At 41.2% G+C, this 26,725-nt stretch overlaps 1 protein-coding gene across 1 annotated transcript; it reads left to right on the top strand.

The window, feature by feature from the left end:
• The first annotated feature begins 615 nt into the window (after positions 1–615).
• Positions 616–24,811, top strand: wdr90 (WD repeat domain 90). The gene is made up of 43 exons (XM_047610114.1): positions 616–874; positions 1,047–1,138; positions 1,297–1,473; positions 2,004–2,142; positions 2,243–2,413; positions 3,286–3,412; positions 3,576–3,643; positions 3,850–3,968; positions 4,121–4,339; positions 4,464–4,526; positions 4,605–4,673; positions 4,771–4,881; positions 4,983–5,128; positions 5,227–5,284; positions 5,515–5,633; positions 6,423–6,584; positions 6,704–6,834; positions 7,146–7,262; positions 9,324–9,559; positions 11,539–11,675; positions 11,847–11,977; positions 12,159–12,289; positions 12,540–12,701; positions 12,945–13,073; positions 13,312–13,445; positions 13,533–13,573; positions 13,662–13,778; positions 14,024–14,188; positions 14,289–14,371; positions 14,452–14,554; positions 14,770–14,891; positions 17,438–17,594; positions 17,702–17,892; positions 18,016–18,184; positions 18,323–18,446; positions 20,518–20,689; positions 21,929–22,051; positions 22,202–22,370; positions 22,696–22,826; positions 23,305–23,448; positions 24,051–24,167; positions 24,294–24,378; positions 24,457–24,811. Exons 1-43 carry the CDS (start codon positions 862–864, stop codon positions 24,612–24,614), a joined length of 5,532 nt encoding a protein of 1,843 aa, XP_047466070.1. The 5' UTR covers positions 616–861; the 3' UTR covers positions 24,615–24,811.
• The last annotated feature ends 1,914 nt before the right edge of the window (positions 24,812–26,725 follow it).

Genomic DNA, 26,725 nt, shown 5'->3' with positions numbered 1-26,725 from the left:
ACCTCCTTCTCTGTGCTTTCCAGTCTGAACCACGCATGTAGAAACTACCCTCTCACATTTTCTTTGTCTCACAAATACACGACAGGCAAACCGAAAAGGTCTTATGGCCTCTTTTGGCCATTCGACCATGAAGGCCTGATTGATGCAGTCTCCTCTGAACAGCTGATGTTGAGACATATCTGCACGTCTGTTATGTATGCTGCTGTTCATTTGAGGTTTCTGAGGCTGGTAACTTTAATAAACGAATTCTTTGCAGCATAGTTAACTCTTAGTCTTCCATTCCTGGGGTGGCACTATTGATTAGAACAACACAACTGATGGTATTAAACACATTCCACAAATTTACTCTTGAAAAGACACATCTGTTACCAGTCCAGGGGATTACCTCATGAAGTGGACTGAGAAAAGAGCAAATGTGGAATATGAAATAGAAGCCATATTCTGGTTGTTGTTCTGTAAAACAGCACACATTGTAAAACAATAAGAAAAAAAACTGAATAAGATAATGTTTCCGTCCGGTTCACTGGTAATGTGTTTAGTGCTCTGTGAACTTCATTACCCAGAAAGCCGAGAATCAAATTTACGTCATGACGTCACGCGCGTCATGCTGTCGTTGGCAACGGCGGAGGCTGGAGCGGGAAGGAGGCAACTAGTGGCACACACTTAAACAGTCAAGCTGCTGTTTACTCGTGAGCCGAGAGTGCTGAGAGACCTCCACATCCTTAAATAAATGATGTGAAACAAAAATGGTTCATCGTTTTCATTTGCGCGGAACGGAGGAGCAGCTCCATCTACCTTCTTGCTAGCTTACATCCAGACTGAAACGTCAACAGGTGGATTTTCCATTAGCGGCGTCTATCAATGGCTTCAAAAGGTAAAAAAGATCTCTAAAGGTTTGAATTAAAGTAGTTAGGTGAAGCATGGTAACTCCAAGTGCAGTCACAGAGACTGCGTAACTTTAAAATACACTTAATGTTGTTATTAATGTGATGCTGTCATCCTGAAGTCCAGCTTAACTTTTCCTGAGCCGTGTTTTGATTTTGCAGACTGGCAGCATCCTTATGTCAACATATTCAAACATGTCAGAGTTGAAGACGGGAAGAGGTCGGCAAAAGAGGGAGATGTGTCCACATACACGGTAATTTCTACACACATGTGATGTGTAAAGTTACAACTAAACTCTATATCAGACTTTTAAACTTTGCAGTTGTCTCCTTAAACACTGTGTCAGACAAAAGACAGATGGAAGTATCATGTCATCAGTTGACCTTTTTCATTTTCCATTAATTCTCCCAGGATAAGACGCTGAGGTGTCCTGTGTTTAGGATCAAGGGTCCTGTTCCTGCCAACAGCTACATCCTAATACCCAAAAACAGCAACAAGTCTCTGGGGCTCACGGGTCGCTTCTTCTACCTTCTTTTCAGGCCCACGCCGGCCAAGTACTTTGTGGTACACCTGGATGTAGCAGCGGAGGTATCAATCCTGATTTTGTGGTACTATCCTGGGCATGTGTGATTGAAATCTTGAGTACTGATACGTCTTTGCTGCATAGATGATCTATGATGTCACAAGTCCTTTTATTTTATTTTTTGTATTGACACTTGCGTGAAGTTTATTTTAAGATCCATCTCACAGCTCCGTCTCAGTAGCTTTCTGTGTTACTGACTTTTCAAAGTTTGTCTTTTTTTATTTGTTGGCTTTTCATTCTATTTGAAAATTTAAAGCGCTTTGCTGTAATGAAATATAAGCTATTTTATTATTGTTTCAGTGATTTGTCTAATGCGGATAAATCCAAGAGATTTACCTTCATCTATAATGTGTTTCGCATTGTGTCATGTGGTGGTCTCAGACGTCTCAGAGGACTATACTATTGTACTATTGTACTGTTCAAAAGATGAGCCCATTAACTTGCTAAGTTTGGAGATATTCAACCTTTAATTGTTTGGCTGAGACTAAGAAAAGGGTTGACATCTTTCCCTCTGTGTCTGTGCTGTGATGTGTAGGAGGGCCAGGTGATCCGAATCTCCTTTTCCAACATGTTCAAGGAGTTCAAGTCCACAGCTACGTGGCTTCAGTTTCCTTTCCTGTACGGAGCTGCAAAGGATTCGGTTTATGACAACACATCCAAGTCTGCAAGACATGGTAAAGTACATGCAGCCGCATTTTGGTGACACGAGCTGAATAATCTTACATGTTTAGCTGTAGTGCTGGTTGTGTTGATGTTTATGTTTATGTGGTCCAGGCTTGGTGGGTCCAGCTCCTACATCAGTGCGTTGGACCTGCCTGATGTTGGATCTACAGTGTATACTTTCTGCCTACCTCAGCCGCGGCTACAGTCACCTGAAGAGCATCAAGCTTTGTGCTAACATGGCAGTGAAAAACATGTTTACTAGTGACCTGTTGCTAGATCCAGGTGAGACTTTACATTTGTCTTTATTAGTCCTGTTTTCTGTTTTATAATATACACCAATCTACCATAACATTATGACTACCAGCCGGATGTTGTGTAGGTCACCCTTTTCCACTAAGACCTTTGCAGCAGATCCTATAAGTTCTGTCCTATAAGTCCTATAAGGGCCTCCATGGATTTGAATTGTTTATCCAGCACATCCCACAGTTGGTTGATTGGATTGGGATCTGGTGAATTTCGAGGCCCAGTCAACACCTTTGACTTTTGTACCTCAAACCATTCCTGAACCATTTTTGCTTTGCCTTGGTTATCATGTTAAAAGCAGCCACTACTGCCTGGGAATGCCTTGATGCCTAATATATCCCACGCATTGTCAGGAGACATCATAACAGCCACTTTATCCCGATAACTTTATGGCTGATCGGTGTATATGCACCATTTAATTTACATTCACTGGTTCATTTGGTACGCTAGTGAAAACAACTACATTCTAATGTAGCTGTCGTGATGGCTGTCGTATTCAGCGTTTGTTGGAAATAACTGAAAGAGCTGTTTCGGCAAGTGAGTCTGTATGTGACATTTCTGGTCTTTTACTTTGAGTTTGAATTGACCTGAAATGACATTGACAGTGTCATTGTGTCAGAAAAGAAAAACGTGAGTGGTTTGAAATAATTTTTCAAACCACTCAACTCAAGGAGTAAAAATGTGACTTGGTGAAAAACAGTTTAATAGTGAGAACATGTTGAAAGCAGTTCCTTCTTTAACTCCGTCGTTAGGATGACATATTTCTTTCACACATACGTGTATGATGGAGAATAAGGTTAATTGATGGCAGACTCTCAAATCTCTGATTCAGTTTGCTTCTCTTTCAACAGGAGTTTCCTTCAGTGAAGCCAAACTATTGGGTTTGGCCTCTTCTCGGGGCACAGGTCCTATGCCCAGAGACATGTCGTTCCCTCTGCCCAAGGGAGGCTCCTGGCATGACATCTATGATTACATCAAGTACAGTTACCTCACAAAAAAGTGCAACATTGACATATAATGCAATTCTGTATATACCTGCCATGGTCAGGATCAGCCTCGTACCTAAGCTGTCTTATTTTTGCCATTATTATTAACTATGTCAAGTGTATTATTAATTTAAAAAGCTAATCTTGTCCAACAGGTTTCCCTCAGAAGGCACAAAGTTACCATTTGATTCCATTCAAAAAGTCAACCCACAGCCAGAGACTAGTAAGTTATGAAAAATCCACAGTGCAACATTTATATTGTATTTAGACCATTGTTGCTACTAGATTTGTCTTAGAACCCTGAAAAAAAGTCTGAATTATTTTATCCTCCTCCAGGAACAAATTTTGCTTAAATCAGTGCAAATCTTTAATTTATTTTAATAATCTAACTTTGAGGATGACCTGCTTCCATCTCTCTTCCTTTCTCAGTATGTTCTTCCAACCACAGAAGTCCTGTGAGAGAAGTCTCACAGTCTCGCTGCGTCGACCTCAGCAAACCAGTTCAAGACCGCTTGTCCCTCATCCAGCAAATCACCACCCCAAAACTAGTACTACTGAGTTCATTTTGCATCTTATATTAAACCCATTTGTTTGACCTCAGCTTGGTCTTTTTAGATGGCTGAGCTCAAGCCTTTATATTGTAATGATGGTTTCCTAAGAAGCTGCATTTAAGAATTATTTTCGCCTTCTGTCCTCCCAGCTCCCAAGGAATCACACCCCCACGATAACCAACATACCCGAGCTGGGTGTAGTCTCCACGCACCAGGAGGACTGGCTTTGCTGTGATGATGGCCGACGGCAGGCGTCGACAGTCTCCAGTTCGCGCCAGTCTCCCTTTGATACAGATGATGGTGGAGTTCATGTTTATGTGCATCCCGAGGACGACTTTGGAAAACACGATGATGAAAGTGAAGAAGAGGTGACAAGACTGTACATGTTAATTTCCTCTCCCTTCAGTTAGACTAAGTACATTTTTTGTCGTTCTTGACTACACAGTGCCTTTTTTACAACTGAGTGAAAACTTGTTGATTGTTATGTTTCAGATATTGATCACTCCTATTCCCCGTCCTGTCTCCTTATCATCATCCAAAGAAACCAAACAACGGGTAAGAAATGAAGACAGTGGAGATTGTCAAAAAAAGAAAATTATAATGCTTATTCTTCTTTTCTGCTCTTCTAACCAGAAGCTGCTCCCAGATCCAATGCTGAGGCTCAGTCGAATCATTGGCTTCGGAGGAGCCACTACTAAATACGTATGCTCATATGCTCATAGTCACACATAGTTTGAAGACTAAACATCAAACGCATATCCTGAAAGAGGTTTAACATCTATTCTTTATTTCATTATAGGCGCTGTGGACTAAATCAGGTGATGAAGTGGTGTACCCATGTCATGCCATCATTGTGTCTATGAATATATCCTCTAACCAGCAGAGGTTCTTCATCGGCCACACTGATAAGGTAGACGAGCTTAACCACTGAACACAATACAGTCACATTTACTTTTTTAAAGTTCAGTTATATTAATTTAATTCTCATAACACCTTTTGTTCTCTGTGTAGGTATCTGCACTTGCTTTTAATGGCAACACAACACTACTGGCCTCAGCACAAACCGGCAACAACAGTGTAGTTCGATTATGGAACTACCACAAAGGAAACTGCCTGACCATGTGCAGGATCCACGCTCACTCATTATCCTGTCTCAGGTAGCCAGTTGCTTGTTGACATGGACAGATTAAGTCCAAGCTGATGTTAAACGCTGCTCACTCACACTGATTTTCATTGTTCTCTTTCCATCTTGAAGCTTCTCACACGGCGGAGGCATCCTCTGTGGAGTGGGTAAAGATAGCCACAATAAAACAGTAAGCTCTGCTAATGGAAACATCTAATATGCATTGTTTTCATAAAGGCTATTTGTGCTATGTGCTTTCAGAATTTATAGAGAGGGTGATGACTGTCATTAGAGAAAGATTCTCGGCAACAGCAGACACTATTGCCTTGACGATGACCATTTACTGACTGTCTGTAACTCTGCAAAGCTGCCGTATGATTGTTCCTGTTTGTCATCCTGTTCTAACTGAACCTCTCATAGATGGTGGTGGTGTGGAACACTCTGAACGTTAGCAAAGGTGGAGAGGTGACCATCTTAGCCAAAGCACACACAGAAGTTGACATTCACACCATGAAGGTTGCCTTCTTTGACGACACAAGGTACCCTCCCTAGGTACACTCCCACTGCTAATATGTAGCAGCTGGTGATGATTCACATATTCGACATTTTTACCTTAAATCAGCCATAATTCATATGTAGCAATTTCAGAATAGAAATGTGTTTTCACAAATAAAGAGACACTTATAAGTGACTTATAAGTCACTCTGTCCATGTTACAACATGGACAGAGTGAAAAACACATTTGTTATAAATCAAGATCAAGTTACAGTATTTACGCTCCATATTCACAAAATTGATTAAAAGTGGTGGAGAGACTCTCAGGACTGTACGTAAGAGTATAGTTGTTCTAAGTTTGACGAAGGTATCAGATGCCTATGATGAGAATACTAATGAATGCAACATACAGCGACATGCCTAAGAGCTCTGACACTTCTCCTCCTGCCTTTAGGGCGAGGAATATCATGTCAGTTTTAAAATGCCACATTAACATAATGTGATTCACAGATGCTTCCTATGGCACATTGGGGCAGCACTGAATTGAATGTGTAGTTTTTTGGCTGACTTTGTGTTTGGCAAACAGCTGAATCATGGTCAGGAAGACTTTTGTTATTATAGGTCTGATTCACACTTATGGAATGAGATGTTCTGCTCAAAGAGTTGTTTTTAGGTTTTCAGGTTATTCTTAAAGCAGGAAGCTGTGGAGAGGCATATAATAACAGTAGGAGTGGACTAGAAGGTTCTAGCTGCAGCGATAAGGAAGAACATGGCTTGTGCAGTAAATTATAAATCTGAAATCACAGGTTAAGATGTGAGTGTTGTGGTTTCAGGATGGTGTCTTGTGGTCGCGACAATATCCGTCTGTGGCGAGTACGGAATGGGACACTGCGCTCCTGTCCGGTCAACCTGGGTGAATACCACTCACTGGACTTTACCGATGTGGCCTTTGAGGAGGGAACGTCTTTCAACCAGAATCTTGATGACCGAGCGCTGTAAGCAAACCAATCAGTAACTGCAGCGATCTAGGTTTACCTTGCACTGGAAGGACTATGAATCAAATCTGAATCCACTGAAAATGTTGAAATGACTGAGTCCTTTTGTGTATCCATAGATTTGCCAGCAGTCGGAGTGGCCATATCTTTGAGATCGACTACAGTAGAGTCGTTATTAGAAATGTGAGGAGGCTGTTGCCCGCGCAGCAGCAACATGCAGAACACAGGGAGAAATGGACTTTCAACACAGGTGGGTCTGAAATCAGTTGGACCGAGAAAATGTTTGTTTTGTTTGCTAGAAAGTGAACGTAAGCATACACATGCATGTAGATGGATTTCACTTCAGAGGATGTCACATTTACTTTGTCTTCATGAGCACTCTTTCATAGTTACTATTTGGCTGAATACAACCTTAACCCAGGCCTTACACCTAAAATATTAATGATCTGTGTCATGTGGACTTTTTTTGCCAAGGGTGTGGTGTCCTCTTAATGTGATTGTGTAAACATATTTATGTTCACGCAAATATAAGTACATACTTATGTGTGTGTCCCTTCCCAGGTCCAGGCATTGCCATCAACAGCATCAGTGTGTCCTCATCATTCTGTGCCACAGGCTCTGAAGACGGCTTCCTGCGACTCTGGCCCCTTGATTTCTCTGCTGTCTTTCTGGAGGCGGGTACGCACGGCATGGAACAACGTATCATTTACTTACTCAAACAAGCGAACAGCTCTCTCTCCACAGGCCTGAACATTAATAGATATGTCCATCCGTTTATTTATTATTTATTTGCACTGGGAACCTGCGTTTGCAGGTTGCTGTTTTCGGGTAGACAATCTCAATTAAATAGAAAAAAGATCCAATAAACCACTAACCTCAAAGGCAGGAGTCTGTCTGACAAGCATGGCTTACTTCCACACAATCCTCAAATCTCTCTCTTCAAAACAAATCAGCTGTATATATATATATATAGATACACATGTGGACAAAATTGTTGGTACCCTTGTGTTAAAGAAAGACAAACCCACGATGGTCACTGAAAAGAAATTCCTCCTGAAAATGATCCAGTGAAAATCAGACATTGGTTTTGAGTTGTTGTTCAGCAGAATAACTTATTAATTAATAACAAATTACTGTGCTGTTCATTTTTGTACCACTCTGAACATGGATGACAGAAAGCTAAGGAGAGACTTGTCTCAGGAGATTAGACAGAAGATTATAGACAAGCATTAGAGGTTAAAGGTAAAGGCTATAACACCATCTCCAAGCAGCTTCATGTTCTGTATTATTCAGAAGTTTAAGGTTCACAGGACTGTAGTCAACCTCCCTGGAGGTAGTTGCAAGAGGAAAATTGATGATAAATTAATAAGAAGGGTAACACAAATGGTAACTGAAGCGCCCAGCAGAGAGAGTCACATCAGTTCTATATTCATACATGCAAAAATACAGCACTGGACACTGCAACTACTGTGAAACATGGAAGAGATTCTGTTATAGGTTCGGATATATTCTGCTTTGTTGGATCTGGCCTTGAGTGTTTTGAAACTAAACAAATGAAATCTGAAGACTATCAAGGCGTTCTGGAGCCAAATGTGCTGCCCAGTGTCTCTCAAGCTTGGTCTCAGTCAAACATGACTCTGTGTGAGCAAACATGGAGTCGCATTTACATAATTCCATTGACATCTGGAGTCAGTTTCACTTGCAGTTTCAGTTGTTTCATAATCAACTACAACGATGTCAATTAACTATTTGGATTGAAATTGTGACGGTTTCAGCTGAGTAGTGAATATGCGTTTGTGCAACACTTACGCATTCAGGCGCCTGCAATACTTTCCACCACCAGTGCTTTCTCTTTCTGTTTTATAGCAGTCAACCTCTTCGTTTACCTCTATAAGTATGTCCTGCTCTGACGGGGAGAAGTACGATGCTCGTGTTGCCATGGTGAATTAGTGAATCTGTGATCGATAGCGGAGTGTATTTGAGGAGCTATGCGCGCACACTGAACAAATATTACTTCCACTTGGCTTGATGAATTCATGTCCGCTCATCCAGGCTTGGTGTTTGTGCAGCCAGTTAAGCCTGGACGCTCTTGTTTTGGGTTCGTTGAGCCGAAGGCTTAGCCATTTATCCTGGACATCTGAATAATACTTTTGTGCGACGGATCCATCCCAGATCTTAATCCTATTGAACATCAGTGGGAGGAGCTGAAACACGCTGTCTGGAGAATGCTCCCTTCAAACCTCAGACAGCTGGAGCAATTTGCTCACGAGGAGTGGGCCAGAATACCTGTCAGCGGGTGAAGAGGTCTCATTGAGAATCTGATTGCAGTGATTACTTGGAACGGTAGCGCAACAAAATATGAAGATTAGCACATTTGTATTTATTATTACTTTTGTCAGTTTCAAGTTATTTCAGTGACAATTGTGGGTTTTTCTTTCTTTGACGGACGTGTTCTGAGACTTTAATAGCATACACAGGATTCCCACATAACCCTCCACTGTTACCTTTTCTGCTCATGAATATTGCTAATTGTTGGTAGTACATGCACGGCTGCTGTTAAAAAATAATAACAATAAAACCAACCTGACCTGTACCCATAACGTTTTTGATTGATATCACAGTCATGTGCTGACACTGATATCGACACATGTGATGCGCGCCGTCTGTGCATACATGACTTTCTTGTCACACAGAGAAAACAAGCTATTTGGAGAATAACAACGTGTCATTTTTCCCCAGAGCACGAGGGACCTGTGAGTGTGGTGTTGGTCTCATCTGACAGCCTTCAGGTCCTGGCAGCCACCTCTACCGGTAACCTGGGGGTACTGGATGTGAAGAGCCGCGGTTACAACACACTAATGAGGTCACACACAGACACCGTGCTCGGCTTCAGTGTGGATGGCATTCATCGGCATCTGACAACAGCCTCATCCGATGGCACAGTGCGCATTTGGAATATGGATTCTTTGCATCAGGTCAGTCCACGTCACATTCATTTCTTTTCAGTAGCTACAGTTACCTTTATGGAATAATTTTCGTTAACAAGCATACAGCTTACAAACATAGTCACAAAAAGAACTGTATCCCCCCGTCACACATCCCCAAGCCTCTTGAACAAAAATAAAACTAAATAAATGGAAAAATACAAAATCAAATACAATAATAGTCAGACAGGGACTTCTCATCATATAATGGGTGGATTGATGTTTTGAGCATGTTGTAAGTTGTTGTAGTTATCAAGCACAAGTATCAAGCACAAGAAGTGTTAAGATGTATCGTTGAAAGGGAAACCCTTCTACAAATTCTATGAAGTTCTTGTGGGCTTTACATATCTCATATATCGGTTTCTCTAGAGATAATATAATATAGATACTACATCCCTCAACCACAGATATGATGGAGTAGAATTTCATTTCCAATTAAAAATGTGAGCCTTCTGCAAGCAGGGAAGCAAATGCTAAAGCATTTGTTTTTTAATATTTGATACTTTGCAGCTTGGGGGCGGTACGACAAAGATGGCTGTTTGATAGTGAGGTGCTAGAGTCTAACCACACTAGAAAATACATCAAATACCTCTGTCTCCAATAGTCGCTGAAGGAGGAACATGACCAGAACATGTGTCCTATCTGCAGTGGGAAAGATTGTGAATTTACTTTAAATTGAATTAAACCACGGCGTATCCACAATGACGAGGTATGAATACATTCTAGACTACATTGTCACATATCTCCAGAAAGACATTTTAGTCTTATCCCAGATATTTCTTCTCATAAGGATCCGGTTCTAAATGATTTGTGGGTGTTATGAAAGGAAATGAGGGAAACTTTTCTCTGATAAAGCTATGTATCCGAACTTAAATACATGAACTAAAATAATGAGATCTGGGTACATTTTTAAGTGTTTCAAATTAAATAAACATGTTATCAGAGTACAAATCACAGAAGAATATCAACCCATCTCTACGCCATCATTGAAATGCACTGTGAGAAAGAAATGCCTATTTGCTACTGGAAAATACCTGCTATTCTCCTAAACTGTGACCGTATCCTAAGTGAGGGTTTGAGATCAGTGTATTACAGTTGTGTGGTAAACATGATGTGAGTGTTGGTTGTGGTAATAGTGGTAATAGTTCCATGTGGACCCAGTCTGGACCCTGCTTATTGTCATGTGTGTAGCTGCCCAATAATAGAAATTTGGATAACCCTAACCCCCAGCATCTTTAGAAACCTCCAGTTACTTAGAGTTGTTCCATATAAATGAAGAGGTTAACCTATCTAACTGTTTGAATGTTTTTAGAGGGATAAACATAGACACAACTACATTAATGCCACCTATTAACCAAATCAATAATGTCGACCATTTTCCAAGTTCCTGTTTTGTTTGTTCTAATAATGACTTAACATTGTGTTTCTCCATATTCTCCATCTTGTTGGAAACTTTAATTCCTAGATATATGACTATAATAACTTCTTCATATGTTTCAGGGCTCAAGGATTTTTTTTTGTAACTTTATTTTATTTTAACTACAAAGACTGACAAAGGGTCTTTATACATAACATGACTTTGTGTCAGTCGTACTTTCTCTGTTGAAGCAAGGCCACACAAGGCTTTGTTGGCCAAACTGTGACACTCGTCTTTGTCACCTTCTATATGAGCACCACAGTAATGATTCTTTGAGTCAGTGTTGCAGCAGGTTTTAGAATCTACTTGGCGTCCCATTGTTTAGAAATTCTGTACCTTCATAGCATTTTTCAGAATTAAAATAGCCGTATTGTTTTGTTTAAGACCTCCAGCTGAACTAGAGAGAGCTGACTATATGCTGAAGTCGTATTATTGCCGTCTTTTTTTAATGTACTTTTCTAATCAATATCTTTTTAGTATTAAAAGAATCTGACACGGTCTCCGTTGCTACGGACATATCTAATATTCAAATAAATGTCTGTCCTGTTTCTAGTTGTATGACTTTATGTCCGAGGACAGTCCCTGCTCTGTGGCCTTCCACCCGAGCGAGCAGATCTTCTCATGCGGCTTCAGCTCTGGGGTCATCAGAGTCTTTGACATCTCCAGTGCCAAGCTGCTGGCTGAACATACGTATGTTGTACCTAATCTTAATCCACCAGTGGCAGCAGTTCACTTCTTCTTTAGACATCACAATTGTGTGCTGGTGTCATTACTGACAAAATGGCACCATCAATGTAGTTCAATGAAGAAAATAATTTCTCCTTTTTTCTTTTTTTCTTTTTTTTTTGCATGCTTAAATAGGCAGCACAGAGGTGAAGTGGTTGGTCTCACCTTCTCTCCAGATGGGGAGTACATGTACAGTGCTGACTCCCGGGGTTCTCTGGCATATTATAACTCCTCAGAGGAAGAGTACAACGTGATGAAAGTTTCATGTATGTATACAAAAACACTTCTTAAGTTTATTTCGTTATTTAGTTTTCTCCAAATATGTCTTCTGATTGCAGCCGAAGAGCTCAATTTCTTCCACAGCTACTGTTACCAGGAGGCAGCAGGCAGTCAGTCAGTCAGTCAGCCACACACAACTTTGATTGTTTTCTGTCCCTAACTGTTCAGGTAATGTGGTGGCCCGAGGCACCGATCGCGCTCCAGACGCTCTCACAGTGAGCAGTGACAGCCGCTGTCTGGCTTTTGTGGGTCCCTCTGAGTATGTTGTAACCATCGCTGATGCGAGGTCTCTGGATGAGGTATTTTACACCATTTTCTATGAAGATGAGATGTCACTTATTACTTATCATTTCACTTATTACTATGTGTAATGTTACTTTTGGGCTGTTTCAAAGAAGAGGTGATGCTCCCACAATGAAACAGTATGGTTGTAACATTGCCAGTGTGACCACTTAATGTATTCATTGCGTGACCTTAGCTCTGAGCATGTTGGTGGAGGCGTCGTGCTGTGCTCATTCACTTACGATGACCTTTGCCTTCTTTTTGTAGCTGCTCCATGTAGATGTGAGTATTTTGGATGTAGAGAGCCCCCGTTTGGATTCTGCACTGAAGGTCTGCTTCTCTCCGGCCTCAAGCCAACACTTGTTAGTCACCACATCTGCTAACAAGATCCTCTGGGTTAGCACCAAGACCGGCCGTCTCCTCCGACAGGTAACTCATTATAAATGCACTTGTGAAACGAGAAGACCGTGCTTGAGCTGAGCTACTATCAGGAGCCTTCATACCAAGACACTGGCAGCAACTGTGAAAAACATGTCGAATAGATAGAAATAGAAATAGCTGCTTGTAAGTAAAGTTTGGACTTGTACAGTTGTTACCTACACAATGATTTGATCCTTTTTCAATCATATGTGTGAGTTTTGTCTTCTGGTTGTATTTCTGTCCTTTCAACAGGTCTCTAAGGTGCACAAACACCAGTGCTCCTCCCTGGCTGTGAGTGAAGACAGTCGGTTCCTGCTGACGGCTGGACACAATGCCGTCAAAGTGTGGGATTATAAAATGCAGTTTGACATTAACTCACAGGTAGTCGGTCCCTGCTACTGTAAATGTTTTACAAGCATGCGTTCTGTGCCTTCATCGGTCAGGTTATAGCTGCAGGATTATTCCAATTACTGCGCAAATAATAAGTTCATGCAATTTCAAATGTGCAGTTATGTAGTACAGCGCTGCACTGACGGTAATTTCAAAGTAAGCAGGGTGTCATCATAAAATACAGCAGTAGGAGTAGTAGTGTTTATTGTAACATGTTTCTGTGTACCAGATGTTCATAGGCCACAGTCAGCCCATTCGCCAGGTCAGCTTCACCCCCGACCAGATGGGCGTCATCTCAGTCGGAGATGCCATATTTGTATGGGACTTCCTGGCAGATCCTGTTGACTCTCTGACTGATCGTTGGTAATAAAATATTTGTCAAACCGTATTAGTGCATGTTTCACTGGATGCTCTTCATTGGTAACACACACACATTTTCCTCATTCACAGTTCACCTCCCAAACGAAGCTCTACCTCAGCTCTGAAACTAGGTAACATATTCTCAACATTTTCTCATAATAACATAAACTAATTACAAATAAACAGCCGCTCTTGTGCCTTCATTAAACCTTCAACCAGACGCTGAAGTAAGCGAAGCACTGCTATCCAACGGGATGCCTAGACAGACTGCGCCCCTCCCCTCCTCACCGCCACCACGACTGGACAACAGCACCACAAACCAAGTGGACCAGGGAGGTAGGCTTTCTGCTTATTCACTTTTAAATTACTTACCTGATTAGTGCAAAGTTATTAGCACTGCAGTGGCTTATACTTAGGTATAGTTTTGCGTATGTATCTCTGAATTAAATTTTTTATAAATTTACAAAGCACATGGTAATCATTCTGAAGTAAAGTCTGAATGAAACCTACACAATCATATATTTAATTGATCAATTCATTTCATACAAAGGAGTAAAGTTTTCATGTCCTGTCTCACTCAGCTTCAGGTTCCTTGTCTTTTTGTGATGACACCATGACAATCCCAGCCATTCCAGTCCGAGACACTAGTCCACGTCCTTCCTCGGATCCCAGACCTGCTGTCCCCTTCCTCAAAGTCACAGACCTGCTCAGCAAGTCTCCCCTGAACACCAGTCACATTGAAACCGGTAAATGTCCCCTTGCTGTTTGTGGTGTTACTAGTGAACTGACTTTCTGCCAAATTTCATCCTTCTCTGCTTTTTAATTTGTGTTTTTTTTGTCATTTAGTTGAGTCCCAACGGAAGAAGCCAGTACGTCCGGACTGTTACAGGCACTTTATCCCACGTTTCAAGACCTCGTCTGCTGATCAGGTAAAGCCTATTTAATTTAACAATCGACTCTTGTCACTCAGTGTGTTTGCTGTTCTGTCTCACTGCTTTATCTGATCCAGGCTATTGTAGCGCCACAGCCCCAAGAAGAGGGCATCAATCTGAAAGCAGTGATCGGCTACAATGGCAATGGGCGTGACAACATGGTGTGGAGCCCAGACCAAGGTTAACATAATGAAATGAAACCCTTTAAATATATTTTGTAGGAACACTTTACAAACTGACTGATTAGGTCTGGCAGAATATACACCTGAGTAAGGATTTTTTATTTATCTAATGTTTCTTTCTGATTAATATCATGGCACGAACTATAGCTAATGCACTGAACAAATAAGATTGAATACTATACTTCTATATCAAGCGGTTAATTCCTGTTGCAGGTTTATTTGCGTACTCTTGCGGCTGTGTGGTGGTGGTGGAGTATCTCCATACAGGGAGTCAGAGGCACTTGCAGGGCCACAGTGAGGAGATCTCCTGCCTTGCAGTCACAAATGATGCACAGGTACATACGTTTTATTTAAATGCAGCACTGCGCAAAAGTATTAGCAGATGTGGAAAAATGCTGTAAAATAAGAATGTTTCCAAAAGTGTAAATAATGATTATTTTTAATCGATTTACAAAATGCAAAGTAAGTGACCAAAAGAAAAATGTAAGTCACATCAGTATTTGGTGTTACTACCCTTTGCCTTCAAACACGACACAAGGTCACAAGTTACACTGCAACAGCAAGGTCTCTCCCAGACAAACATTTTAAAGAAGACTGGTGTTTCACGATGTGCTGTTCAAGCTCTTTTGAAAAGACATGTCCAGCAGAGTCATCAGTGCAGAACTTTCAGAAACCATTGGGACCAGGTACACCTATCTACTGTTTGGAGACGTCTGGCCAGAAGTGGTCTTCATGGAAGAGTTGCATCCAAAAATCCATCCCTCTGACATGGAAATAAGGCAAAGAGATGAAAACATAGGAACTGGGGTCAGAAAAATGGCAGCATGTGCTCTGGACTGATGAGTCAAAATTTGAAATATTTGTCTGTAGCAGAAGGCAGGTTGTTCACCGAAGGGCTGGAGAGCGGTACAATAATGAGTGTCTGCAGGCAACAGTGGAGCATGGTGGAGACTTGCAAGGACCAGTCATGGGCTGCATTTCTACTAATGGAGTTGGAGATTGTTGGTCAGGAGTAATGGTGTCCTCAATGCTGAGTAATACAGGGTTAAGAAGGTTACTTTAAAAATGTAATCCAGTACAATTACAAGTTACCTGTTAAAGAAATGTAATCAGTTACTTACTCTAAGTATAACAATATAAAAATAACAAACCTGATTACTTGGTTACTTTTGGATTACTTCAATCCCAAACATCCAAATAAAGACAAAAATGTACAGGAGACATGTCATCAGCTCAGTGTATTTATTGGAGAAACACATAAAATCTCATTTTACACTCCAGGGAACACTGTTTTAGTTGAACGCAGACCAGAAGAACCTGTATTTTAACAGATCAGGTGTCCATTGAATTTAAAAAGAAAAAGGAAAAAAAGAAAATTCAAACCAGAGCAGTAAGTGACCTCGATGTTTCCTCTGGAAAACAAACAGTGTTATCCCAGAAGGCATAACTTAACTCAGACTGTATCATGATGTGGTTGGCATTATTTGATGAAGATAAAAACTTAGAAGGAGTTTCCACCCGGTGGATGCAGTTTTATCAGCCATGGCCTCATTTTCTTGAGTGGGTCCAGGCTGCTGATCCGTGGTCACATCATCAGGGCAGTTGGCAGGAATTCTGGGCTCCCTGAAAGAATATTGGCGTTGGCCCCTCTACCCCTGGATCTTTTTTATAACTGTGTATTGTGTTTTTTTCTTAGTTTTTCAGTGTTCTTGTAGGTGCCTAATGTAATATACCCAATTTGTTTTCTTTTTTTAGGATTAACCACTCAACGATAAGTCAAGAGTATTATTATGTAAATTATGTATTATTAGCTGTTTTTGCTGTTGATTATATACTGGAAATAGCCATGGGGTTGATTAATGTCTAAGTAATTGCCAGGGGTACAGCAGTTCACTGACAAGCCAGAACAGCCAACCAGTGTCCACGTCACTCACTCAACAACCAAAAAACCTTTGAACATTGAACTTTTTTTTTGTATTCAGGCTATTTAAATGTCCCACAAATAACAACATTTTACAAGAGTACTTTTGAACACATCATGATAATGCAATTGACCCCTGCCCGATGCTCATAATAACTGAGTAGGACTTGAATGTGTCATAATACAATTCAGTGCAGCCTCTGCAACTAACTGAGTGGGTGCTTATGCTTTACTGGGCCACTGCCAGCAGAGATAATGTGTGTGAAATATACAATCCGCTGCAGATAGTCTTCAAATTAGTAACGTTCACTTAGCTACAATGAATCCATTACTCTCAAATCCTGCTCATCTGTCATGCACTACCATCAGGGAGGTGTACGATTGTCCCCAAAGTTATTCTGTAGCACTACAAAGACCCCAAACATACAGTCAAGGTCAACTACCTTCAGTGTAAAGAAGAACAAGAAGTCCTGGATGTGATGGCATGGTCACCACAGAGACCTGATCTCAACATCATGGAGTGTGTTTAGAACAACCTACCAGCTGAGTTCCTACATAAACGGTGCAAGTGTACCCAGAAGAATTGATGCTGTCCTGAAGGCAAAGGGTGGTCACACATTTCTCTTCTGTTCATTCAGTGCATTTTGTTAAGTGATGACTATTAGCACTTCCATTTTTTTAAAGCATTCTTAGTTCACAGCATTTTTTCACACCTACCTAAAACACTTGCACAGTGTAAGCAGCCTTAGCTCTACTCTTCAAGCTCTCGATGCAGTCTCTTATTCCGCCACTTCATTTGTAATTGGAGGTATGACTTAATTGGGTGGCAGTTGTCGGCAGCGAGAGGGAAAATGCCATTTTGTTCTGTTTATTTTGATCGAGTGGATGCGCTGCTGTCATGAATCTTGGCCGTGTGAATCAACTCTTGTCTTTTTGCGTCTCTCTTTATTTCTCGTCCAGACCGTGGCGTCGGCCGCTGGTGGCAGTAACGGAGGCAAGAGCCTCATATGCATTTGGGACATCCAGAATGGAAGTTGTCGTAAAACCATCTCTCACCACAAAGGGGAGGTGCAGAGTCTTACCTTTTCCCGGGACGACCGCCTCTTTCTGTCTGTCGGTCAGTATTTGAATCGTAGTATTTTGTCCTATCTTTTGAATTCAGCAAATGTGTGCTCCATCAAATGAGTAAGATATTTACCACAGTTTTTTCTCCACCCCGGGTAGGAGATTTCTCTGACCCTGAGGTGGCTCTGTGGAGCACCAAGAACTTCCAGCTGCTGTGCAGTGTGAGTATGTCGGCACCGATTCACGCCGCCGCCTTCAGCCCCTCGGCAGCCGCCCAAATGGCCTGCGTGGGCAGCCATGGTGCTTACTTCTGTCTCATCCACACACAAGGCCTGGAGTCAAACCTCAAGGTAAATAACCACACTTATAAGATCACTCAAGATGTACTCACCTTTTCAACATGTTGTGCAAAATAATTCATGTGTGTTTTTTTCCAGTAAAGATTGTACTTGTGTATTTCCGTGGAAACGTAGGTCCAGAAGGTGAGAGCACCAGAGGAGGTGGGCGAAGTGGAGCTGACTTCTCTGTGCTACCACATGGACTCCTTTCTGTTCACTGGCACCAATCGAGGACATGTTTGTGTCTGGGACGTGAACACGCAGAGCTGCTTCATGACCTGGGAAGCTGATGAGGGAGAGATCGGTACAAGCAGACACCATATATTCTCACACGGACACAACAGTGCACAGCGGCGTTGTACCTTTATTCCCGTGCCTTACAGTTCTTTTGGTTCGGGGTTTGTGCAAACGGTAACTGAGCTGATGTGGTTTCTTGGTGCAGGAGTGCTGCTGTGTCGAGGGAACCGTCTGTTGACAGGCAGCAACACCCGCTGGTTGCGACTGTGGGAGGTTGAAGCCGCACAGGGTATGAAGCCTAGGGACAAGGGCTGCAATGGAAGAGAAAGGTCTGTCGCTGATTTTCTAACGACCTTTCCTGTGTCTTATCTTATCTCTTTAAATGTCTTTTGTGATAGATACTTACACAGAGGAACACAACGATAGGGCAGCGTTTTTCACTTTTTATCCTATGAGGAGATTAAGTGAATGAATGAATTGTCTTGCAGTTTGTTGTATCACTTGCATTGTTATGCCATTGCTATGTGATTACAATCTGGTTCCTTTTAATATCTAAAAGTGTACATCACTGCTATCTTGGAAGCATAAGTTTAAAACAATTTAAAAATTATTTCTTTAAAAAAAAAGTAGGTTTTGTAAACCATGTAAGTTCTGCTTTTGCTGTTAATCTGATACCAGATGTCAGTCAACAACTAGAAACGCCTACTCATTTTTTTGGTTTTTAAAAATGAGCATGCTCCATGCTTCACAGTGGGAACTTCACTTGCAGATACCCTCCATTCATCTTCTCTTTGGTCTCCCTCAGTGGTGGCTCCTGTGTAGCACTCTGACCATAAAGGCCCCTTTCAAACAGTTGTAATTGAGATGTCCTCTCAATTACACAAAATTCATGACCAATTACCACAATTGAAAGTGGTACCATTTTGAATTAAAGTAATGACTGTCATTTAGCTTTTCTTAGAAGAGCACTTCTTGTCACAGTGTCAGTTATACAGTATTTATCTGTTCGACACTCCAGCTCAGTCTAAAGCTACATGTGAACTGGTTTCTGCTTGAGCTACTGTGAAGTGACACCACTGCTAAAGAATACTGAGTGACACAAAGTGTCCAATTAGTTTTGAATTTGCAATTGAGCAGCTGTGTTAAATATCTCTGATACAGATCTGTAAATATTCAGGTAAACCTGCTCAAATCAGATACATACATTCATAAAGTACATTTATTACAAATGAGCATTCTCCAAACGGTAATGTTTAATAATTATTTCATGAACTTGATGATCATGAAATTTAAATTTATGAAATGGTTAATATTTCACAACTTCATTAACATGAGCTGGCTCACTGGTTGAGAAACTGTGGAAGTTGACACTAAGACACTAACGGCAGAAAGGAAAGAGAAGACAAAAGAAGTGTGTCCCTGTTTCCACTCTAAGCTTTAATGCTCAAACAGCATCTGCATGAAAACATCACCACAACCTCAGTGTCAGAGGATGGAAGCTAGAGTCATCTTGAAAATGTGCACTGTACACAGATAAAGCGGAAATTTAGATAATGGGTCATAGTTACCAAAGGTGTGTTTGGAGACCAAAGGATCTTTTCACGATTGGTGAAAAGATCCTTCATGTCAGCTGTTGAGGACGGGATAAAAATAACCTGCTTTTTGGTCGTTGTGTCAAACTCCACCACAGAATATTTCAAGAAACTGCAGCTGAAGCTTTGCGAGTGTTCCTCACTCTGGGGCTACGGTTTAAATATGCTGTGTGTGGTCTACCAGGATGAGTGGGGGAATTTTACTTTAAGCATATAGGACTTTTTTTTAGCTGGGTTTTGCACAGTTACAGTTACATTTTTAATGCCCATGCCCACCAGCTTTAATATTTAATGTTATCCAGAATTCCTACAGTGAGAGGATAAAATGAAGAAATATTCAAAAGGTCAACAGTTAAATAATGATGGTTTAAAAAAAACAAACAAAAAACACCACGTTACATCTCTTTCATTATATTCTATAAAGTCTAATAATAAGACATAGATGGTTTCAATTGAAGCATAGGGTAATCGGGTGCGTCCACCTATAAGGCTATAATTTAGTTTCCATTTTTACATTCATGAAATAAAAGGTAATAAGCATTGAGCTGAATAGCAATTAACGACCTTATGCAGAACAACTGGGATGTCAGAGGCTGTCTTAATTTTTAATGTTATTATGTTAATACAGATATTTAATTATGAATAATTGCAGCTGTGGTTTGTGGTTTATGATGGTTGTTTGCTCCACTTGGAAAGGTTTGTTAATGTGTATTGTTATAACCTGCTGAAGAATGAAAACATGGTAACCTCTCGTCCGCAAGTGGCCGTGTCTCCTTTTAATGACGGGATTGTTGTGTCTGTCCCTCAGTGGGATGGTGGTGATGCTGGAGCGAGAGATGATGCTGGATGGGACGACGGTCAGCGCAGCTTTTGATAACTCAATGGACATGGGCATCGTCGGCACCACAGCAGGGACCCTCTGGTACATCAACTGGTCAGATAACAGCAGCATCCGGCTGGTCAGCGGCCACAAGACCAAGGTACCAATGTGATCTGTGGGAAGGAGAAATAAATTATAAATAATCAAAGCCCTGTGGCAATGACAAGACTGTGGCTCAGCAGTCCCATACACTTGTCCATTTTTACACTACCTAATGTGTCCCACAAACTGACATGTGCCCTGGAGATGAGATGATTATTTGTCAGTTTTAATGACCTGGTCATAATTTTATGGCTGATTGAGTATTTTAGTCATCATGGGCATGACATGATACACCTGTTATCTGTGGTTATATGCCTGCTAAAAGTTATAGCTGTTAAGAGCATAATATGCAAAGTAACACGGCCAGTGCCCCCTACTGGTACATTCAGTGTATTGCTTCTGTTTAATCAGAGCTTTTTCTGTTCACCTGTGTCTGTCCCTGCAACATGTGGGCGACATACTTTGTCAATTAATAAAATAAAAGTATATATTTATGTTTTTGGTGAGGGTATTGAGATAGAATAGATAATAATGTAAACATGTCAGCTGCTCAAGCTGTTCCCCACTGTTACCCTGAAAGACATTTTAAAAGGTAACATGAGGAAGATGTTTCTGAGGGTCTACAGACCGGCACTGACAAAGACGACTCAACAGTCGACATAACTGGGATGCCAATCAGACATTTAAGACGTCTCCAACCCCCGGGAAGCAAGAAGCTGCTCAGACAAAAGTGAAAATTAAGAAACGCCAGGGAACCAATTACCTGTTATTGATCACGTTTCAAAGAACAGGCGACAGGGACCACGGAAACGTGAACAGCTGTTTAATTCCAGATTAGTGATTTAGACTTTCAAGTAGCTCTGAGACAGGAAGCTGAAGTAAAATCTCAAGGGCTTAGAGGTGAAGAAAGTATTTAATTAAGGAGAATATTAAATCATATAAAATTAACACTTAATCAGGTTTTTTATCAAATCATCCTCAGATCAGTTCAGCTCATTCTTGTGAGAAGGGCATCCAGACGTGCTAATTATTGTTAACAATGTATTATGATAGAATCAGGATATTCTTCTGCTATTGTGCGTCGTCTTCTTTCAAGGGTCTGTTTTTGACCTGGGTGACTGAGCACCTTCACAGACAGACTCATCGGTTCATTCCTCCATCAACTGGTACATTAGCTTCAATATAAATGCATGTTCTGGTTTTAAGGCGCTCTTGATGGTTTTAAATAATGCATTTTTTTTAATTCAACATTTATTATTTTAACGAGTTTTTCATTTTCATCGTCTCCACTGTCCAGGTGAATGATGTGGTGTTCAGCTCTGACGAGAGCCACTTCGCCACCTGCAGCGAGGACGGCAGCGTGAGGGTGTGGTTGACCTCCAGCTATGAGCTGGTGGTACAGTTCCAGGTGCTCAACCAGGTGATATGTTAAGTTAATTGGCGTGTTTCTTCTATTTTACTTTAAAAGCATCAGTGTTGTTGTTAGTAACGTTTCATTTCAGCCAGCTCGTTTTGAACATCGGGTCCTGCACGTACCTTAAAGACCGTAACATGTGCGTCTCTTGGCCAGGCCTGTGGCTGTGTGTGCTGGAGTCCTTCCTCTAGAGAAGACCGTGCATGTGTGGCTGCAGGTTACAGTGATGGAACCCTGAGGATCTTCCGGCTCGCCTCCACAGAGATGGAGATGAAGCTTCAACCCCATCAAGTGGCCGTCACTGCCATCCAGTACTCTGCTAGGGGTGAGAAAGGATCTACCTGCTATAGAGGACAAAAAGATGGTTCTTTGCCTCCCTGACCTCCATGTAGTTCTGTTATTTAATTTAAAAAAAAACCAAGGCACTCATCTTAGAAAAAAACTGAAATTCCTTTAATAAATTATGCCTCCTGAACCAAAGAGCATCTTCAGTAACTTAGTTAGTTAGTTACATGCAGCGCTCCTACTACTCGGACTTCTTTACGAAACCATGTGAAAGTTAAATTAGTCAGTTGAATGACTCATACCACCCCCATATCATGCCATGATTCAATCAGGTTGGACACAGTATAATTTTTTTCCCCCCACAGGTCATGTGATTCTTTCAGCTGGGAAGAATGGTCTGGTAGCGGTCAGCAGCCCAATAAATGGAGCGACTGTTCGTGTCATTAGGGACCACAAAGGAGCAACAGTCACCACGATCCAGTGTGTGAACCAACAGGTGGGCTCGCTGAGATCAGACAGAGGAGGGAGGCTTTAGCAGAGCTTACCGTGGCAGCACAATGGAAACGGTGACAGGGATTAGACGGAAAAGGCCAGAAACTGTTTAACGAACTGGTTGGATGCTGTGTAATGACCAGTGTCATGTTGATCACTCCTTTAAGAAGAATGTTGTGCCAGTGGTCCATTTAGAGATGGCCTTCGGTCTTAAAATGCCACATGGTTCAAATGTTAGATGATAACTTGGAGAAGAATAACAGAGAAAAGGTGCATCTCTTTATGTTTTCAAACCTTCAGGGTTTTCTGACCTTCATACAAGCCTGACATTTCCTTTTACCAACCCTGCAGCTGGACACAGCTAACGATACCATGTGATGCTATTTAAAATAAAAACCAAAAGTATTCCTCTGGCTCTCGTGGCATTTCACATTTTGTTTCACCGGCATGTGCCTGACTCCGTTTTGTGTCCCAATCCCAAGTGTAAGAGTTTCGGGCTGGAAGGAAGCGAAACGTGGTTGGCCGCTGGCGCCGACAGACGCGTCAGTGTGTGGGCAGCCGATTGGTTGAAGGACAAGTGTGACCTGCTGGACTGGCTGTCGTTCCCTGCGCCTGCCTACACCGAGGTGCCGTCTTTATTTTAAGCAGCAGCACACGGTTAATGACTTGACATGTCACTCCAGATTATGAGCACTGTTGTATCTCTGTCTTTCTTCCTCTCCCACACATACTGAAGCTCTGTTTTGTTAGGACACACTGACATGCAGTGAAAAAAGAAAAGTCGGTGGCGGTAACCCAAAAAACTAACACCGCAACTTTTTGTTCATTGCCTGTGGAAATGGACACTTCACTTAGTTCAACAACACAACACTGGCAATTTTTTTTTCTACAAGCCTGTACAGCAAAGGTCTTCAACAAGTGGTCAGTTGAGGTACTGCAGTGGGTTGATTAGACACTTTATGTATTTTTCAATTTTCCCCTGCAAGTATGAATTTCTTTAAATACACATTAACATGAATCCAACATATTTTAGTGAAGGGATAGCTTAATATTGTATGCAAAGTGTTAATAATACTGTGTATTTATAAATAGCACTAGGCGGAGTTTAATATAGAACACATACTACTACTTAATCTCTCATCAGTTTGGGGTCCTTGGTACCTGTAACCTTAAACGCTGTCCATTTATAATTGTTACAAACCTAATGTTTTTGTGAACTGTGTTGCAGGGCGACACCGTGCCGCCCAGCATGGCTGCCTTCTGCCCAGCCGACCATAGCCTGCTGGTTTACACCGGCTACGGGGTGGAGAAAGAGCTGTCCTTTTACAGCCTGGCTAAAAAACAGGTAGCACACTTAAATCTCCCTCTGCTTTGCTGCTTTAACATTGCATTGTGAATTGTCCTGTATGTGCGCAGGACACATGTCGCCAGTTTGGAATCTCATACGTCGTTGTGTGTTATTTTGCTCCAGATAGTGAAAAAGATTTCCCTGCCCCACTGGGCCACATGCATTAGCCTCTCACCTAAGAGTCACCTGGTAGCTGTCGGATCAAAAGGTAAAGCCTGATCTCTCTTCTTTTACCGTACGTCACCACGGTAATAAAATCTGTGTAAACCATTCTCTTTTAATTCAGAGCGGGTGCTGAAGTTGATCGAGACGACCAGCGGCAGGTTTCAGGACTTTATGCAGCACAGTGACTCACTGCAGACATGTCACTTCTCTCCCACTGGAACACTTGCGTTTTCTGTGGCTTATAACGAGATCCTGCTGTGGGAGGTTCGTGGCCTCTGATCTGTTCCATCCTCCTTCACATGTGCCTGAGTTTTATTGTTACTGTATAAAATTAGAACTTTTTTATCACATTTGTATTTTTAGCGAAATGAGCGTAACTTGCGGAGAAGCCTTTAAGATTCATCTTATTGGAGTTCATTCATTTTAATCCTTTTTTAAAATGAACTCTTTCTTTTATTAAACATCACTCATGACTTTTGGTGTGTTTTTTTTTTATTGTGAGTTAGAATATGAATAAATACTGATGAGGGATTGACGCTTCTGGCTTGAAGATTAGTTTCCTTGGTAACTAGAATAGCGGCTTGTTGGCTGCCTTGCGACGGGATTAAAACAAAAAGCAGCAGGTAAAATTACAATCTGTAATGTGAGATGACTTCAGCAATAACAGGATGACCCAGCGCCTGCTGCAGCCACACACATAAGTGTTTTGACAACAGAAGCTCATGTGTCCTGCTCAGGACGTTTTCTACCGCACGTTCCTGATTTTTGCTTCTATAAACGGACGCACTATTAAAAGTTATTTTCTGTGAAAAGGGGTTTGAATTCTGGCTCCCCAATTTGAGTGACAGTCTCCCTAATTAATCCTGCTGTGTCACACTTCCCGCAGGGGTTTTCATCAGTTTGCTACTTAAATATTCACAGATGTAGCCTGCGCTGTGTGGAAACCGCCATCTCTTTGGTGATTTTAAAACAAATTAGCTTTGAGCTGCACTGGTCTAATTATCTTTACAAATTTTAATATTTTTAACACACACATATATAAATATATATATTCAGTACTTTTTGTATTTTGAGAAGTAAAGCAATGAGCCAGATACTTAGATACAGGTCCCGAAATGCACATGTTTCATTTTTATAAATTTAAAAAAAAAATGGACCAGACCATCATAACCACATTGGTAAGTGCAATGTATCCTTCCTATGGTTCTCATTTGTACTTCACTGTGGCATAACACACTGTGGCACAGCTGGAGCTGCAGAGAATGCCAGAAGCCCAGCAGCAGCTGAGAGCGTGGTATGGCCTCCTCCAGTTTTCTCCGTGAGAGGTGTTGAAGGATCATGTCAGCGTTTAGATTGTGTAGATTTCCAGTAATTTCATGTTGCTGACTTTCTCCACAGCTCCGCTCTTGTAGAAGTAGTGTGTATCTTGAAGAAAGTAGAAGGTCATGGCCTTGAAGCAAAACAAAACAAAACATGAACAGAATTTTGCCAATGATATTTAGATTTCTCTTGGATATTTGTGCATCTCCCTCAGCTTAAACATTGTATTGCATCTAAGTTTTATTATTATTATTATTATGTAGATCTGAGTGAGTAAATAAAAATAAAAAGCTGCCAAACTGGGTGAATTCACGCCACATATTTACTGTAATAACTATATTATTATGTAGTGAATGTGCACAACTTCATCATGTGAGCCTCTAGGAAATGTGAACATTCTCATTTTATTTATTTATTTATTTATTTTGGGGGCAGAAAGGGGGAGAAAAAAATACGCCACTTGTGCACTGTAGAAATGTCACGTCGAGTACATTTGTACACCAAGTGAAATAAAAAAATAAATATGGAAAAAATTCAAATGTGAACATATGTTCCTCCAGCAGGGGGCGTGTTTTCACGGTCTCCTCTGACCACCGGTCTTGTGTCTGAATCGGTTTAGTCTTCGTGACATGTTCCCTCTCGGCCCGCGTTTAGGGCAAAGCTCGATCACGAAACTTTCCACTGGCAGTAGGAGGAGAACCATGTAGCCCAAAATGTGTACGTGTGGAGTTTTTTTTTTTTCTCGCTGTTGTGTGGGTATATTTATTATATATTTAATGACATTTAATTAATTATACCTTTGTTGTTGTTCTTTGAGTCGTTTTTTCTTCTTTTTTGGTGTACAATATAAATATAAATATAAATCTATGCTTTGATTTCAGGGGACTGGGGGCATCAATGCCATTTCATAAATCAAATATTTTACCTTACATTATCGCTAATAGAATTCAATAGAAAAAAAAGGGGGGGAGTACATGCATTTGAACTCGGTGGATAACTTGATACAGCTTTATTATAATTTTAATACATTTGCGATCACTGATGACGGCTAAGGGCCGAAAAAGCTCTAA

This window comes from Mugil cephalus, chromosome 16 (assembly GCF_022458985.1).
Source record: "Mugil cephalus isolate CIBA_MC_2020 chromosome 16, CIBA_Mcephalus_1.1, whole genome shotgun sequence".
Classification (NCBI taxonomy): Eukaryota; Metazoa; Chordata; class Actinopteri; order Mugiliformes; family Mugilidae; genus Mugil; species Mugil cephalus.
The sequence above is the reverse complement of the archived record's forward strand: the minus strand, read 5'-3'. Positions and strand labels throughout refer to the sequence as shown.